Raw genomic sequence first — 14,999 nt, 5'->3', positions numbered from 1 at the left:
AGATCTATCTGTGTACCGAGGCTGAAGAAGGATTATGACCGCTGAGCAACTAATGCTCTTTCAAATGACAATTTAAGAGGTAAACAAATAATTTGACTGTGTTTGAAATATCACTTACTCAAAACAATATGAATGTGAGCTCGGACCGCGGTACTGAATGTTCGGGAATCGATGCAGGTATCACTGTGCTGCGCTAACCATCATGAATGTATCACTACAGAGCCTGTGATCAGTACGGATAACACCGGCCTTTAATGCCCATTTGGTTGAATTTTTGACTATCTACATATAGAGTGGTTACTTACGCTTGTCTGAATTAGCTTGTTATTTATGTCCGATTCTGTATCTGAAAATAAAGAAGACAATGGCTGTGTCTCAAAACCTAGCGAGCAGCCTATCTAGACAGCATGGGCCCGAGCGGACTCGAAACGTGATTGTGGTTCCTGAAATCCAGGTGGGAAACTCAATACGTTTTTATATTTCCTTTTGGATCTGTTCTGATTAATATTTCTGGTAGATCTAAGCTAATTTTATTGTAATGATGTTATAATAAAAGAAATAAGTCGGGAGAGGCAGTACTGTACCCGGTTCTAACCAGATAGTAAATGGTGTTCTTTAGCACTAGCCAGCAGCAATATGGCAAAAACCGCTATTGTTTAATAAATAATGTAATTTATTCATTATTCAGGTCACATGTGACAGCCCCAGCTCATTATCTCAGGTGTATTAATATATAATTCAGCTGGTGTGGTCACAACTTAAAAAAAATTGAAACTTAAACTAAATTGTTAAATTGCCAAAGCAGCACTTCTTATTTCCATTTAGTTTAATGTACTAAAATAATTAAAACTAAAACAAAACATAAAATCAATTAAAACTATAGCCTATAGACATAAAAAAATAATAATAATAAAATTAAGAAAAAAAACGCTACAAAATTACTAAAAATATAACAAAAAATAAAATAAAAACAGAAAATACTGAAATAAAAACTAATTCAAAATGTTTGAAGAAACATATATCATTGATACTAACAATGATTTAGATTCCTTACATTGATTCAGTCTTTTGAATCTGTTCTCAGAAAATATTTATTCAGATTTAAATGCTGATTCAATCAATGAAGGTTATATTTACACCAGCATGGGGTTTGGGTATGATTCATTAATACAGTCGTTCGCAACCCAAATAATCAGCATTAATTTGCATGCCTACAAATGTACAAATAGACTACAGAAACATAAGCGTTTTCATCATGAATCACAATAAAGCACAATAGATATGAACAAATGGGACGTCCCAGTTAAAATAGTTCAACTTTGATTTGCATCTAATTCAGATTCAAAACATTTGACTCCTTTAGTGACGGGGGTGTGTTCAGTTGGCTCGACCAATGAAATGCTTCTTCACAGCTTGGTCTTGATTGCTATAGTATATGCTCTTTGTATAATCAGGGCAGCAGTCACTCGATTCAAAAGATGATGATTCAACGGATTATGTTTATATGATTCATGATCATCCTCCTACGTACATATGTGTGAATCTCTGCAGTGATGTCAAATGTTTGTAAAGACACATTGTAACAAGGTTATCAAAGCTCAACTCCTTCTATGTTCATTCATCTCCGCAGTTTTGCAGTTTGATGTTGACCAGTCAGAAGTTGACTTTGATTTGGCTCATATTTGCCTGCCATGGCCTTGTCAAACACTGGACCACAGGAGGACAGTCCCTGACATCAGCTTGTATTTAGTGGACATTTTCTGAAGACCTCAGGACTGACCTAAAACTTGGTAAGACCGCTGGATAGCACTTTACCATTAATGCCTAGATGGGTCAATAAGCAAGGCTATATTTAGTTCTCTAAACTTATATGAGGCTCTTATGAGGCCAGTGTGAGTCTGTCACATATCTTATCTAACAGTATCAGAGTTTCAAAGGGTATACATGCACCCACCCTGCCACCTACAACTGTGTCCTATATTGGAAGTCCTCATGTGCGTAGGGGATCTCTAAAAGGGAAAGAGATGCCATGTGGCATTCTGTCTGCTCTTAGTCATGCTCTAGTTGCCAAGGGTTACTGCATCATTGTCATAGTTACGACTTGCTGCCATCACACTCAGCGGGTGGTTTCTGATAGTTAGGTGTTTAGTGAGAAAGTGTGAATAAATATGTTTATGTACATCTGGGGGCGGTTTTAATTCTCGGTGTTGGAAATGCTGTCTCTTACTCACATGGGAGGCTGCATAATTCATCAGTAGTGAATGGGTCATCATGTCCTGTGTGAGGTTGCACCAGCCATTCGTAATAAGTTCTTACTTAAATTAGAACGTAAAGTCCACACAAGAGGCTTAATAACTACTAGTTAGTTTGTAACTAAATCTATACATTATTCGGTTGCACCAGTTGTTCGTAAGGCAGCACGTAGCTAGTAGTTCGAAAGCTCTTGGTAAAGTAATGCGTAGTCGCATAATATGAAGTCGTTTACTCTAAATTACCCAATAGAAGCCTTCAAATACGTGAGCAGAACTTGTTTATTAAATGCTGTGAATTTCAATTTATCCTTCATTCTAACTTCTTTTGCCTCACACAACTAATGGTAAAAATAAGTTTCCATTAAAAATTATACTACTTAATCATGAATAATATTAGCCTATTGGTAAGCTATTTTTATATGTAAATAATATTCAGAAACTGTAATTGAAATGAATAAGTATCAATAAATACTGAAAGAAAAAAAAAAAAGAAATGCCTTTATTTATTATGGCTGATTTCATTTGACATGCGCAACACGGACTGAAGCACACTGGCGTGCTGTAGATGGGATGTTGAAGAAGCGCTAAAAAAACACATTCACATATTGTTCTCTCTCTTAATATGTACGTGAGTGTAAATGTCAGCAGCATCATAAAGGATTGAATGTTGTCTGGTAAAAGAAGCGCATATTGATGCAGTTCACTCAGTCTGCTATTTTATTCCAACCGTTACTCCTGACCGGACGCTTTCATAAATATTTAGTTTATACGTAGAGTTACGCTTCAAGTGTAATGGTGCAACGGAAAAATATTTAGTAGTGCGTAAGTTGTAACTTGGGGCCCATTTGCTGCAAAACTAGGCTAAGTTGTAACTTGCGTACAGCTGGTACAACCGGCCCAATACATTTCCCCAAAACAATCAATGATGTTTTGATACCCTCTTTGTCTATATATTATACGGCTCTCTGGAATATACTTGGTTCTGATTGGACACGGACAGTCAGCTAATTCTTTATAATATCTGAGCATATTTATGTTAAATCATTGCAGAACTACATAATCTACAAAAACTACTCTATCTATCTATCTATCTATCTATCTATCTGTCTGTCTATCTGTCTGTCTGTCTATCTGTCTATCTATCTATCTAACAGTCATCTCTATCTGTCCGTCCATCCATCCATATATCAATATAACACTTTTTTTTTTTTTTGGTGTGCGAGGTTAAGCAGTGGGATATTGAGCACTTAGAGCACATTCAGTTTTATACAGCAATACTGCTTTTAAGGATTGTGTTTGAGGTCTGCTGCACTCGTACTGCAGCTCGCAGTGACTCATCAAGAGAGAGCAAAATGCTGCTCCTGGAAAAGGCTCTTATAATGGATGGAAATGCCTTACCATTAAGAAGCTGTGACCTTTTTATTCATCTGACAAGGAGTGGAGACTAAAGGAGATGAGACAGAGGATGGATGCTGACATGTTTGGAAGACAAGACAGGGCTGCAATTAACTGGATTTAAGGCACTGTGTGCACTGATTCATTCATCCAAAAGGGTGGGAATAATCTTTCACACTAATTCTCTGGAGGCTGGGCAGAGGTTTTGCAGCAGAAGACCCAGTTTCTCATGAGACTGCAACTATTGTTTCGTAGAGGAATCAGATTACACACTTTATTCTTGACTTTAGCTTATAAAAGAGAGAGCTTTTGTAGCAGCTGATGGGATGAAGAAGAATCCAACAAATATATCTCACAGATTAGAGACGCTCGACAGTTTACTGTGAAAACAGGACACACCCCGAGGGAGTGCGGTTTACTCATACACACGCTGCCTGAAAGCACTGCTTTCCACGTAGAAATGGCGGCGGTCTCAGACTACCAGCGGCACTATAATGTAAAAGATGAGGTAAAAGATGAGGTTTAATGTTTTCTCTACACAGCAAAGAAAAAAAACTGTATTTTTGTCTTGTTTTCTAGTAAAAATGTCTAAATATCCTTAAAATTAGATAGGTTGAGAAGCAGAACTGTGGAGGATAAGATTGTTTATTCTTAAAACAATAAGTCTTATGTAATGTGTGTGCAGCCGGACGGTGGAGACATGCAGTCTGAAGAGGGAACGGAGTGGCTCATGGAGCTGCTCACTGACGTGCAGCTCCAGCAGTACTTTATGCGGATTCGTGATGAGCTCAATGTCACACGTCTCTCACACTTTGACTATGTCAAAAATGAGGACCTTGAAAAGATTGGCATGGGCCGACCAGGTGAGTGGAGTTGCATGTGTTTTAAGTGTGCGAAGAGTTTTGAATTTTGGAAGAATACATTTATTTATTTATAATTTTTTTATTATTAATAATTGTTTATGTGTTTGTATTTATTTGGCCTTATATTTTGATTTATTTATTTTGACTGTATAATAATATAATATAAAAAGTTTAGGTGAATATTATAGTACAATTTATTATACATTATATATTGGACATATTTATTATATTTAGACCTTCTGGTGTTTTTTCTTCTTTCTCTGGCTGTGCAGGTCAGAGACGGCTGTGGGAGGCAGTGAAAAGGAGAAGGGCCATGTGCAAAAGGAAGTCATGGATGAGCAAGGTATGTGGATCCTGAAATTAAAAGTGCCAAAATGACTGATTGTGTAACAGATATTCAAGGGTTTCATCTAGTTTCATTTTCATGGACTTTTAGTTTGTTTCTATTCAGTTTCCTTTTTCCTTTGTTCTAGTTCCTACCCATCCTTATGCCTAGTTCACACTACAGGATTTTAAGCCCGATTTAAGCCCGATTTGCAAGTTAACGAGCTCGCCGACAGGTCAGGCTGTGATCGGGGGAAAATCAGCGGGTGATCAGCACTCGGCAATCTTTATGTGTTAACTACTCAACTATGCATCATAGTGGCTCGCTGATGTGAATATCTAGCATGCTAAATATCTGGACCAGTCGGCCGACTCGACATCATGAGGTGTCAGGTGTCTCGACGAGCTACAGCCAATGAGAGAGCAAGGCATGGGTTGAGGTCAGCAGAAGAAGAAGAAAAACAGCAGCAGCAGCATGGCTTTAAGAAAATTTTGGAGACAAGAAATGGAGCAAAATTTTTCAGAACAGATCATCACGCAAACAGCTTGCAGCACTAATTTCTTCCCGATGTTCATTTTCAAATAAACAACTCCTGTTTCATTTATTGTTTCGAGTCATTCCCGTTCAACTTCTCGTGTGTGTTTTCATGAGAAAACGTGGTTTGGGGACCGTGTAGAGTCATTGGGTGACAGAGTTGTTATCAGCTTGTGTAGTGTGCGACTCCCTGTTGCCGATCATTTACGTAGTGTCGCGTAGTGCAGTGGTTCCTAACCCTGGTCCTGGAGGCACCCCAACACTGTACGTTTTTCACGTCTCCTTAATCAAACACACCTGATTCAGGTCATCAGCTCATTAGTAGAGACTTTAAGACCTGAAATTGGTGTATCAGAGAAAGGAGACATGCAAAATGTGCAGTGTTGGGGTGCCTCAAGGACCAGGGTTGGGAACCATTGGCGTAGTGTGAACACCACAACAACTTCAAGACAGACAGCAAGTCAAGTAGTCTGAACAGTACAGCGATCTGCCGACGTTTTAAGTCATGTAGTGTGAACTAGGCTTAGTTGTCATGGTTTCTGAGTTGATTGTGTCATTCTGTTCATGTGTTCATCATTAACCTTGTTGGCTCTGTGTATTTAAGTTCCCCTTGTTTGGTTAAGTTTAGTTTGCCTGCCTTGTTTGAATTCTCTTCAGTGTGGATTATTAAAGACTTTTGAATCATCATCTTCTTATTTGTGTGCTTTTAACAACCAAGTTGTGACAGATTGTAGGTAAAATTGATTTCGATTTTGTCAAAAGGTGGTGTTACAGAGTCTCCCCTCCATGTCCATTTCTTAACTTTTGCCTACACATAAAGGCAGACATCTTTGTATGTGAATTTCATTAACTTAAACATTAACATAAACATCCCAGAAGAGTATTAACGTTTGATGTGCTACAATGGCAACACTAGGTTATTTAAGATCAAGAATCCTTTCGCATTTTACATCAGCTATGTCTTCTTGACCTTATTCTGATCAAGCTTGAAGTGATTCGGGTAAATGCAAGAGGATGATTTCAAAGCCGTTTGAGCATTTAAGTTTCATATAGATGTCGGCCAGGTTTATAAATGGCATGTTTTACTGTATGAGGAGCTACTGCGTCTTTAAGGCAGAGGCAGGTGGAATCACCCTCAGCCGTAGTCTCTGTGCTTGGGCCAGCAGGTGTTCACTGGGAAGCGGTCTGACTCGGATTCCCAGACCTCAGGGGTGTCCCGCAGCTCATCCCCATCCTCAGTTCAACCAGATGGACAGCCAGCCAATCTCACCTGCATCATCAGTGAAATAGACCTCACGCTCTACGAGAAACTGGGAGATGGCTCTTTTGGAGTGGTAAAACGTGGAGAATGGCAGGCCCCGTCTGGAAGAGTGGTAAGAAAAGAGGAAAATAAGTGACTATAGTAATGGTGAGCTATCCATATGCAAAATAATATAATAGATAGCGTTTCTTCCTGTGCTGTAGCTGAGTGTGGCTGTGAAGTGCCTGAAGACAGACCTGTTGGAACAGGATGAAGGTTTAGATGACTTCATAAGGGAGGTTAATGCCATGCATTCCCTGGACCACCACAATCTCATTCATCTCTATGGTGTTGTCCTCACACACCCCATGAAGATGGTGAGGACTGATAATTGAATTACTACTGCAAAAACTGCAAAAACATGTTTAAAATACAACTAAACCACTTTTTTCCAAGAACTTCTTTCAGAAACAACATTTTACAGACTCCAAACTTTTGAACACTAGTGTAAATGATGTTCCTTTTGTGTGAACTTTTTAAAGCACTTTGTCCATCTTTTTTGTGTTTTAGGTGACAGAACTTGCCCCATTGGGTTCTTTGTTAGACCGCTTGAGGAAGCGTCAGGGTCATATTTTGATATCAGTACTGTGCCATTACACCGTTCAGATCGCCTGTGGCATGGCGTACCTGGAGTCCCGACGATTCATTCACAGAGACCTGGCTGCACGCAACATCCTTTTAGCCTCCAACGACCTCATCAAAATTGGTGACTTCGGCCTAATGAGGGCCTTGCCTAAAAACGATGATCATTATGTGATGCAGGAGCATCACAAAGTCCCTTTTGCCTGGTGAGACGAGTAATATACCAACTTCTACTTATTATTAATTCCCTGAGCTCATATCAACATGCTCTGTGCTTTGCCAGGTGTGCTCCAGAAAGCCTAAAGACCCGAACCTTCTCCCATGCCAGTGATACTTGGATGTTTGGAGTAACATTGTGGGAAATGTTCACTCATGGGCAGGAACCTTGGGTTGGACTCAATGGTAGCCAGGTATACTCTCATACCTGACCCTGAAATCTATTTTTCTGTAAGTAAAGTTTGTGTGACATTTGTATGTATGTCCTTCTGTATAGATTCTCCATAAGATCGATAGGGAAGGAGAGAGGCTGATCAAACCAGAGGATTGTCCACAGGATATTTATAATGTCATGCTGCAGTGCTGGTCGCCCAAACCTGAGGACAGGCCAACATTTGTGTCCCTCAGGGACTTCCTTGTGGAGGTAAAAGTCTTAGATAGTAACAGCAGAGGGTGAATATAATGAAGAGATTGTCCTTGTGTCAAGGTCTTGCATGTAAACAAGAATGTCAAAATAATTATAGGTTGTTTTAATCAATGAAATCTTTCTAATTTGCTTATAGACAATGCCCACTGACATGAGGGCACTGCAGGACTTTCATGAGCTAGACAAACTTAAAATTCATGCTAACGACATCATCACCATAATTGAGGGAAGGTGAGGACATATTTTGTCACTTTGTTTGGTGTTAGGTGTGGATGTGTCATGTGGTCGCAGTCAACCTACAATCCAGGAAAGGAAAATGTTTTTAAAGAATGTCAACATAAGCTAATGTAATGTTAATGTAAGTTAATAAAAATTCATATTAACTCAAAAACTTGTAACACTTTAAAAAAATGTGATAATAAAAATCATCATAAGATTAATTGCAGTTATTTAAATAAATTAAATTATTTGGCTGCCTTTATAAATTAAATTATTTGTGATGCTGTTAATGAATTCCTAACCCCTTAAAGTAATAAACTTCGATGTGTAGGTGTCTGGCACCGTTTATGCTATTTACATGAATGCAGCCATCTTTTAAAAAATCAAGTTTTTAAATCTACTTTTAAACCCGTTTTTCTGTGCTGCAGAGCAGAGAACTACTGGTGGAGGGGTCAGAACAGACAGACCCTGAAGGTAGGACAGTTCCCGAGGAATGTGGTGACTTCTGTGGCTGGTTTGTCTGCTCACGACATCAGCCGACCTCTCAAGCACAGTTTCATCCACACAGGCCATGGAGACATAGACCCACACCGTAGCTGGGGTGCCCCTGACAAGATTGATGAGTAAGATACCATGACCTTTTACGAGTGACCTCTTGTTAACCGACTCTATGGAATTTTGATCTCTCAGGGAACAGATTGCTTTACTTGTGTTCACCACTAGAGAGCACCAATATATTATTCTAAACTAGCAATTCTCAACCTTTTTGACTCAGTCCCCTGTTGTCCAACACAGTATTTTTTATTCGCTGGAAGTTTTGATATATTAATTAACTATGATTCATTTTGTGATTTCAAATGTTTCAAGGACTAAAAACAACAATTATTGAGGGGAAAAATATTTTATCTTATTTTTTGTTTTATAATTTTTATTATATTATGTAAGAAATCATTTTTACTTTCCATCTTGATTTTATGTTTATTAGCATTTTAATTTAGATTAGAAGTCCCCCAGTGGGCCCTGGCCCCCTTGTTGAGAACCACTAGACAACTGTATCTTGTGAAAATATGTAGAGGTGGATTTTGTTATTTACCCAGTGTGCTTTGTGTTCAGTCTGTACCTTGGTAATCCCATGGATCCACCAGATGTTCTTGGGATGGATTTAAATGCAGCCAAGCCCACTAAACTTCCAAACCGGGCTAAAAGTAAGCAATCACTTGATCTTGTTGAATTGGGCTCTTCTGTTCTTCTTCAGATTCACCACTTCTCTCTTTTGCTCTGCTTATCTTTTTTCATTTCTGATCTTTTCTGCTTTAACTGTTGTGTCAGAACAACCTCCTCCTAGACCTCCTAAACCAGCCGTTCTTCTTAAGAGTAAGAACCATTTCTCTTCTTCACTGCAATCACTGCATGACAAAAACAAATTTCCTAAAATTTTGCCTGATGGCTTGTTTCCAGAACCATTTTATGACTCTGTGCTGGATGACGATGATGATTTGATAGTGACAGGTGTGAAGAAGCTCTCTCTTAAGACTCCCACATACCTGGGTTTGCGTCTCCGCCCTTGGGAAAGCACTAGTCTGAGTGACCGCCTTAGCGAAGTCTCGCTCATTGACTTTGGAGATGATAGCTTCAGCTCTACATCACCCTCCCCCATTACCGAGACCCCCAATCCCAGCACAGCGAAGCCACCTGCATCCTACGCTGCTTCCATCTTGGATATGGCGCCGCCGCAGAGCCCCAATCGAGCGCTGCCTAACCCCATGCACCCTACTCCAGTGGTGGATTGGGACATGTGGCCCCTGCCTCCTCTTCCGGCCTACGACGATGTGGCCGTGGAGTGTGCAGAGCAAGAAGACATGGAAGTGAGCTCCATAAATGCATCTGTGTCACAGGAAGACACTATATCTGAACAGACACAATCAGAAGATGATGTTAAAATTGATAGTAAACACAACGTGGAGGACAATCTCTTTCTACCAACCAAGCATGCTGAGGAAACCCACTCCTTTTCACAATCAGCAGACATCTTCAAGGAGCTACAAAGGGAGGTGATGGTGAAGCTTCGGGTCCCTCCGACTGGACGTTCCCTCCCTTCTTCACCCCTCCCGACTCCTTCAGCTCTCGCCCCACACCGCCAGATCATCCTACCGTCCTCCTATGAGGACAAGCCTCAAATCCCTCCAAGAATCCCCATCCCACCCATGCGGCCCTCTAAGCGGGCAGGGATATACGGCAGCAGATTGTCAGTTTCCCTTGGAGACAATGAAGACGGGAGCCGATGTCCGCCTCAAATACCCCCGAGGGATCATGCTCTATCTCAACCCAACTCTCGGGCACCAAGCCCCATGGCGCCGCAAGGTGGCTCCCCTCAGCAAAGATCCAGCCTCTGTTGTGTTGGATCATTGGGTTCCTGCCTGTCCCCGTCGTCATATTCTTCCGCACCATCCAGCTCCTCTGCCATGTCTTCTACATCCACGGCCACCACTACAAGTTCTCAGTACGGCTCTACTGAAGTGGCCCAGACTCCAGCCAAGAGTCCATGCATCGTTCCTATCGTGTACGGTGGCGTGAAGGCCAGCAGCACTCATTACTACTTGCTACCTGAGAAACCAGCATACCTGGACAAGTATGACAGGTTCTTAAAGGACTCTGAGGGAAATGCGGAGAAAAAAACTACAAATATGGCCACTGTGAGACCCATGGTTCAACAGCAAGTTAACAAGCCCAACACTTCGCCCAGCCACACCAGTGGGACATCCAACAGCCGGACCTCCAGTCGTCTGGCCTGGCCGAGCAGCACCCAAGCAGGTGCCTACAACCGTGTCACACTCCAACAAGTAAGCAGCTTATCATAGGGTGACCATACGTGCCATTTTTCCCGGACGCGTCCTGGCCAGGATTTGTTTTGGCTTTGTTTTCCTGTTTTCATGCTTGCTGAAGGTAATGATCGAAAAGTAGTTTGACCAATAACATGCAAGCATTGTACATAATGGACCAATCATGGCGTGTGAGAAGGTGGGATCTACGGTCAAAGCGATGCAATTACGCGTACATATTAGGTGTGTTCGACTTAAAAGCAGCTCAGACCGATCGGTGTTTGACATCAAAGTACCTCGAGAGCGTTTTGAAAGCATAACCGTCTGTATGGTACTTTGATGTCATACACCGATCGGTCTGCACACGCAAACAAAGCCAAAACCTAGATATTTTAGGCAATATAGAAATCCATGATGTCATGGTATTCGAAGATGACTGATTGGGTGTTTCTGTAGGTGCAGGAGGCAGTACATGGAGTGACTGTAGAGGAGTGTCAAACGGCCCTTCAGACACATGGCTGGAATGCTCAGGAGGCCGTGAAATATCTTAAGGTATCTGTGTGCTTCATTTCGGACTCAAAAGAGGGAAATACTCTTAGATAATAAAAGAGCATTTACATATATATTGATTCCTGATGTAGGTGGAGCAGTTGTTTCGACTGGGTTTGAAGGCTCGGCCTGAATGTGTGGAAGCTCTGGAGAGATGTAGCTGGAATCTGGAGCAAGCCAGCACCCAAATGCTGGACTTCTACGGTCCATCTAGACATAGGTAGAAAATGATGATTAAATGGATTGTTCAATCAAAAATTCAAATTCTGTCACCATTTACCTCATGCCATTCCAAACCCTTATGACTTTTTTCTTCTGTGGAACATAACATTTTAAATATGTCTGTGTTTTTTGTTCGTACAATGAAAATCAATCATTCTTCAAATTTATTTTGTGTTATGCAGAAAAAAGAAAGAAAGAATGCACTATACATTATTCATCATCTCATTGATATCTCTCTGATTTGTCAGGTTCTAATGGCTGGAAGTAGAAGAACAGCTAATCTCCATTCCACTGCAGCTAATGAGAATTGAGTTTCATTTACAGCTCATTGACTGTGGACCAGTAGATATTTGCAGGTCATTTGAATAATCATTGCTTTATTTCTTATAATCAATGCAAGACAAATGCAAAATTCACTTACTTGAAGTACAACAGTGCAATGTGAACAGTTGAACCATGTACATCAGACTGTGTTTTATATAAGTTTTAAAATAGAGAAAGGTTTGCTTTTCACTGTATCATATGTGACTTTTCAGCATTCAGCCAGTGAAATGTTTGTAGTTTATTTATTCAGAATATTTTTTGCAGCGGCATAGGGATGATCTGAAAATTGGAGACATAATGTGAATCTTATCAGCACAGCTAATGAATATTAATTGAGTGACGTGAGTTGTAATGGTTACTTTGCCACTGATTTTATGTTAAGACATTGCAGGGTATACTGTAGAGACACAATAAGCTTTTGAATGGATGTATTTACCATTAAGGTGTTGTCACATTTACAGTTGTTCAGCAAATTTTCACTGGCGAAATCTGTAATTTCAATAGGAATCCACATGACCAGACATTTTGCAAAGATTTCCTCACACAGATTTCACAGTGGGTTCAAGTTGGTCACTTGCAAATGACCAACAGAAAGCTGCTTGGTGTGAAAGTGGCTTCTGCGTGAATTTCACAGAAACTTCGCTAATGTGACCGCACCTTTACACTCCTATTTATGCATAATGCTCATACATCTGTTAACTCTCATACATGATGTTGCATGCAGTTCACATACCTTGTTCTTGCTTATTTAAGCATTTACTAGTTTTTCATTCATTTAATACTATTCAGTGGTGTTAAAATTAGTCGCAGCCTCAGATCACCCACGGTTGGTTATATTTTTAAATAATTTTTTAGATGGCCTCAGGATGGTCTCTTGACCAAAATAAGCTGGGATGAGGACGAGATACGTCGAAGACTTGTGTAGCCAGATGTATGTTAGAAGAAACCCATTTTCATGTGCCATGATGACTGCAGACAATACACTTATAAATGCACCTACTGTATTATTAATTTATTAAATTCCTTGTTAGTTTGTTGGTCTTCATTGTCTTTTTCATCACAGGACCACTTAAGACATAATGTCATGAAATGTCATTTGTTCTCAGTTGCTGATTTAGCTGTGATACTTACTTTTAAGTAAGTGGAACTTAACTCCATTACGCATTTTGCGATTTTGCTCAGGTTCATATATCACAGAAACTTAATTTAGTCTCTGTGTGAAGATGGGAAGTCTGTATTAATGAAATGACCTTATCTGTTACATGAATGGAACTGAGTAACAGTTTTTTTTTCATGTGCATTTTTCTTCTGTTAGAACCGTATGTCACACACATTACATCAATCACACACAGACGTCTGGCTAAACAATTTGAGGCTTCTGCTCTGTGCTTGTGATTTTATCTGCCTCTTGTCCAGATGTTCAGTATTCTAGTTATATTTTACCTGCACTGGTTTTGTGTTCATGTCTATGCAATTGCTGTTGCAAATCATTTTTTGGAATATAGCCTGTGTCAGTGCTCACCTCATGTAGGTTGCATCCCACTTTTTATGAAGTGAATGGCAGAATGCTGGGCTTACTGTAAAAGCTTTATAAATGTTTGTTGTATAGTTATCTATCTGTATTTTTGTATAAAGTAAGTGTTTAAAACTGCTGTGATTGGATTTTCATTATTTCACCAGCCTTTTTGAGTTTAAACAATTATGGCGGCAATTCAACATCAAAAACTGAGAAGAATGTAAAATCCTTATTAAATCAAGCAGGGCTCATTGAGCCTGGAAGTAGAGCTGGAAGTAGGGACCCGCTGTGCCATGGGGACCACTAAGCTTTGAAGAGGATGTGCACCATACATTTCTATGAGTCATTACAAGCCTTACAGAACATCTACACCATGCCAGAATTGACAGACAGGCCCTGGAGGTGTCTAAAGAATATAAATATCCTTCTGAGAATAAAAAATAAATAATTGAATATTGAAATGAAGTTCAAATGATTGAACTTTTATTTATTTTCTAAAATGTATTATTTTATTATTTGTTATGTTGGTTTACAAGTCATCAGAAAATATCTGAATATTGAATATTTGACGATTTCTCTAAACCTTTAGACCTATTCCTCTAATCCACCATTAGATGTCAGTATAGACCAATTATCGGTTTGTAAACATTCAGGATGCGCGCGCATCATGGTTGCAGAAAACCCGGGAGAGATAGCCTTTACAGTTAGAGAATTTCACGGATACGGTACAAAATAGTTAGGTTTAAAAAGATTATAAATTATATTGATTAGATGTCATTTTCAAAATGTTCTCCGCATGTTACAAGAGCTTGTCACCCAGCGATAAGCAGTTATTCAACGAATTTGACGTTAGAGAGTGCGATACTCTTACAGATCCGAAACAGGTGTGACGTTTTTGTGGGCGGAGCCTCAAACATTTTTTTTTTCTTTTATTCCATGGATTTTACCCATTTACCTCCACTTGTTCCCAGTGTTTTTCTGCAACCACTATGCGCGCGCAGCTGCAAGTGACGTAACTGTGACGTCTACTCTAAATTGGTCTATTATGCTAAAGAATTAAACATTTCTTTGCTTTCGAAGTTACTCATTTTATATTTCATACTCCCCAGACTCTCGAGTCATGAATTTATTTTCCATTACACTAATAGCACATCTAGATCAGGCTTAACAAATAACCCCAGTGCGAGAAACATTTCTGGTAGAAAAAAAAATCTTACTTTATATGCATTACCAGTGTTGGGAAGGTTACTTTGGAAATGTAATAGGTTACAGATTACAAGTTACCCTACTTAAAATGTAATAAGTAGTGTAACTTTTCAATTACTTTATTAAAGTAATGTAACTGATTACATTTGATTACTTTTTTATTACTTTTCAACATTTTTAATGTTTTAAACTGTTAATCATTTTCAAACATGTAAACCAGGCAGGGTTAACCTTACAGTAGTATTCAACA

The 14,999-nt window shown here is 39.5% G+C and overlaps 2 protein-coding genes across 10 annotated transcripts in view; both read left to right on the top strand.

Annotated features, from left to right (window-relative positions):
* Nucleotides 1-13,307, top strand: LOC107663695 (activated CDC42 kinase 1-like). 9 transcript variants are annotated; one of them, XM_016453984.1, is made up of 17 exons: nt 9-79; nt 1,631-1,790; nt 4,333-4,510; nt 4,774-4,853; nt 6,515-6,742; nt 6,834-6,986; nt 7,180-7,457; nt 7,535-7,661; nt 7,745-7,891; nt 8,031-8,125; nt 8,542-8,736; nt 9,227-9,318; nt 9,443-9,487; nt 9,572-10,953; nt 11,389-11,484; nt 11,574-11,701; nt 11,952-13,307. In XM_016453984.1, the coding sequence occupies exons 3-17, from the start codon at nt 4,348-4,350 to the stop codon at nt 11,956-11,958; spliced, it is 3,216 nt and encodes a 1,071-aa protein (XP_016309470.1). In that variant the 5' UTR covers nt 9-79; nt 1,631-1,790; nt 4,333-4,347; the 3' UTR covers nt 11,959-13,307. The 9 variants fall into 9 exon arrangements, with proteins under 9 accessions (XP_016309472.1, XP_016309470.1, XP_016309468.1 ...); XM_016453986.1 differs by lacking the exon at nt 1,631-1,790 and having other exon boundaries at nt 1-79; XM_016453982.1 differs by lacking the exons at nt 9-79; nt 1,631-1,790 and adding an exon at nt 3,585-4,155 and having other exon boundaries at nt 4,783-4,853; nt 6,536-6,742.
* LOC107663605 (zinc finger BED domain-containing protein 1-like) overlaps nt 12,921-14,999 on the top strand; it is a 13,046-nt gene continuing 10,967 nt past the window's right edge. The window contains exon 1 of the mRNA XM_016453843.1: nt 12,921-12,958. Within this exon, the coding sequence (XP_016309329.1) occupies nt 12,921-12,958 (38 nt within the window). The remainder of the gene's footprint in view (nt 12,959-14,999) is intronic.

Source organism: Sinocyclocheilus anshuiensis, unplaced genomic scaffold (genome assembly GCF_001515605.1).
Source record: "Sinocyclocheilus anshuiensis isolate Anshui unplaced genomic scaffold, SAMN03320099.WGS_v1.1 scaffold928, whole genome shotgun sequence".
In the NCBI taxonomy this organism is placed as follows: domain Eukaryota; kingdom Metazoa; phylum Chordata; class Actinopteri; order Cypriniformes; family Cyprinidae; genus Sinocyclocheilus; species Sinocyclocheilus anshuiensis.
Note: the sequence above shows the minus strand (reverse complement) of the source record. Positions and strands in the feature narration are given on the sequence as shown.

Coding starts and splice junctions, on each gene's coding strand:
- LOC107663695 (XM_016453978.1), top strand. CDS start 4,108: ATGGCGGCGGTCTCAGACTACCAGCGGCACTATAATGTAAAAGATGAG. Junction 6,987..7,179: donor TCACACACCCCATGAAGATG/GTGAGGACTGAT, acceptor TTTGTGTTTTAG/GTGACAGAACTTGCCCCATT. Junction 8,126..8,541: donor ATCACCATAATTGAGGGAAG/GTGAGGACATAT, acceptor TCTGTGCTGCAG/AGCAGAGAACTACTGGTGGA.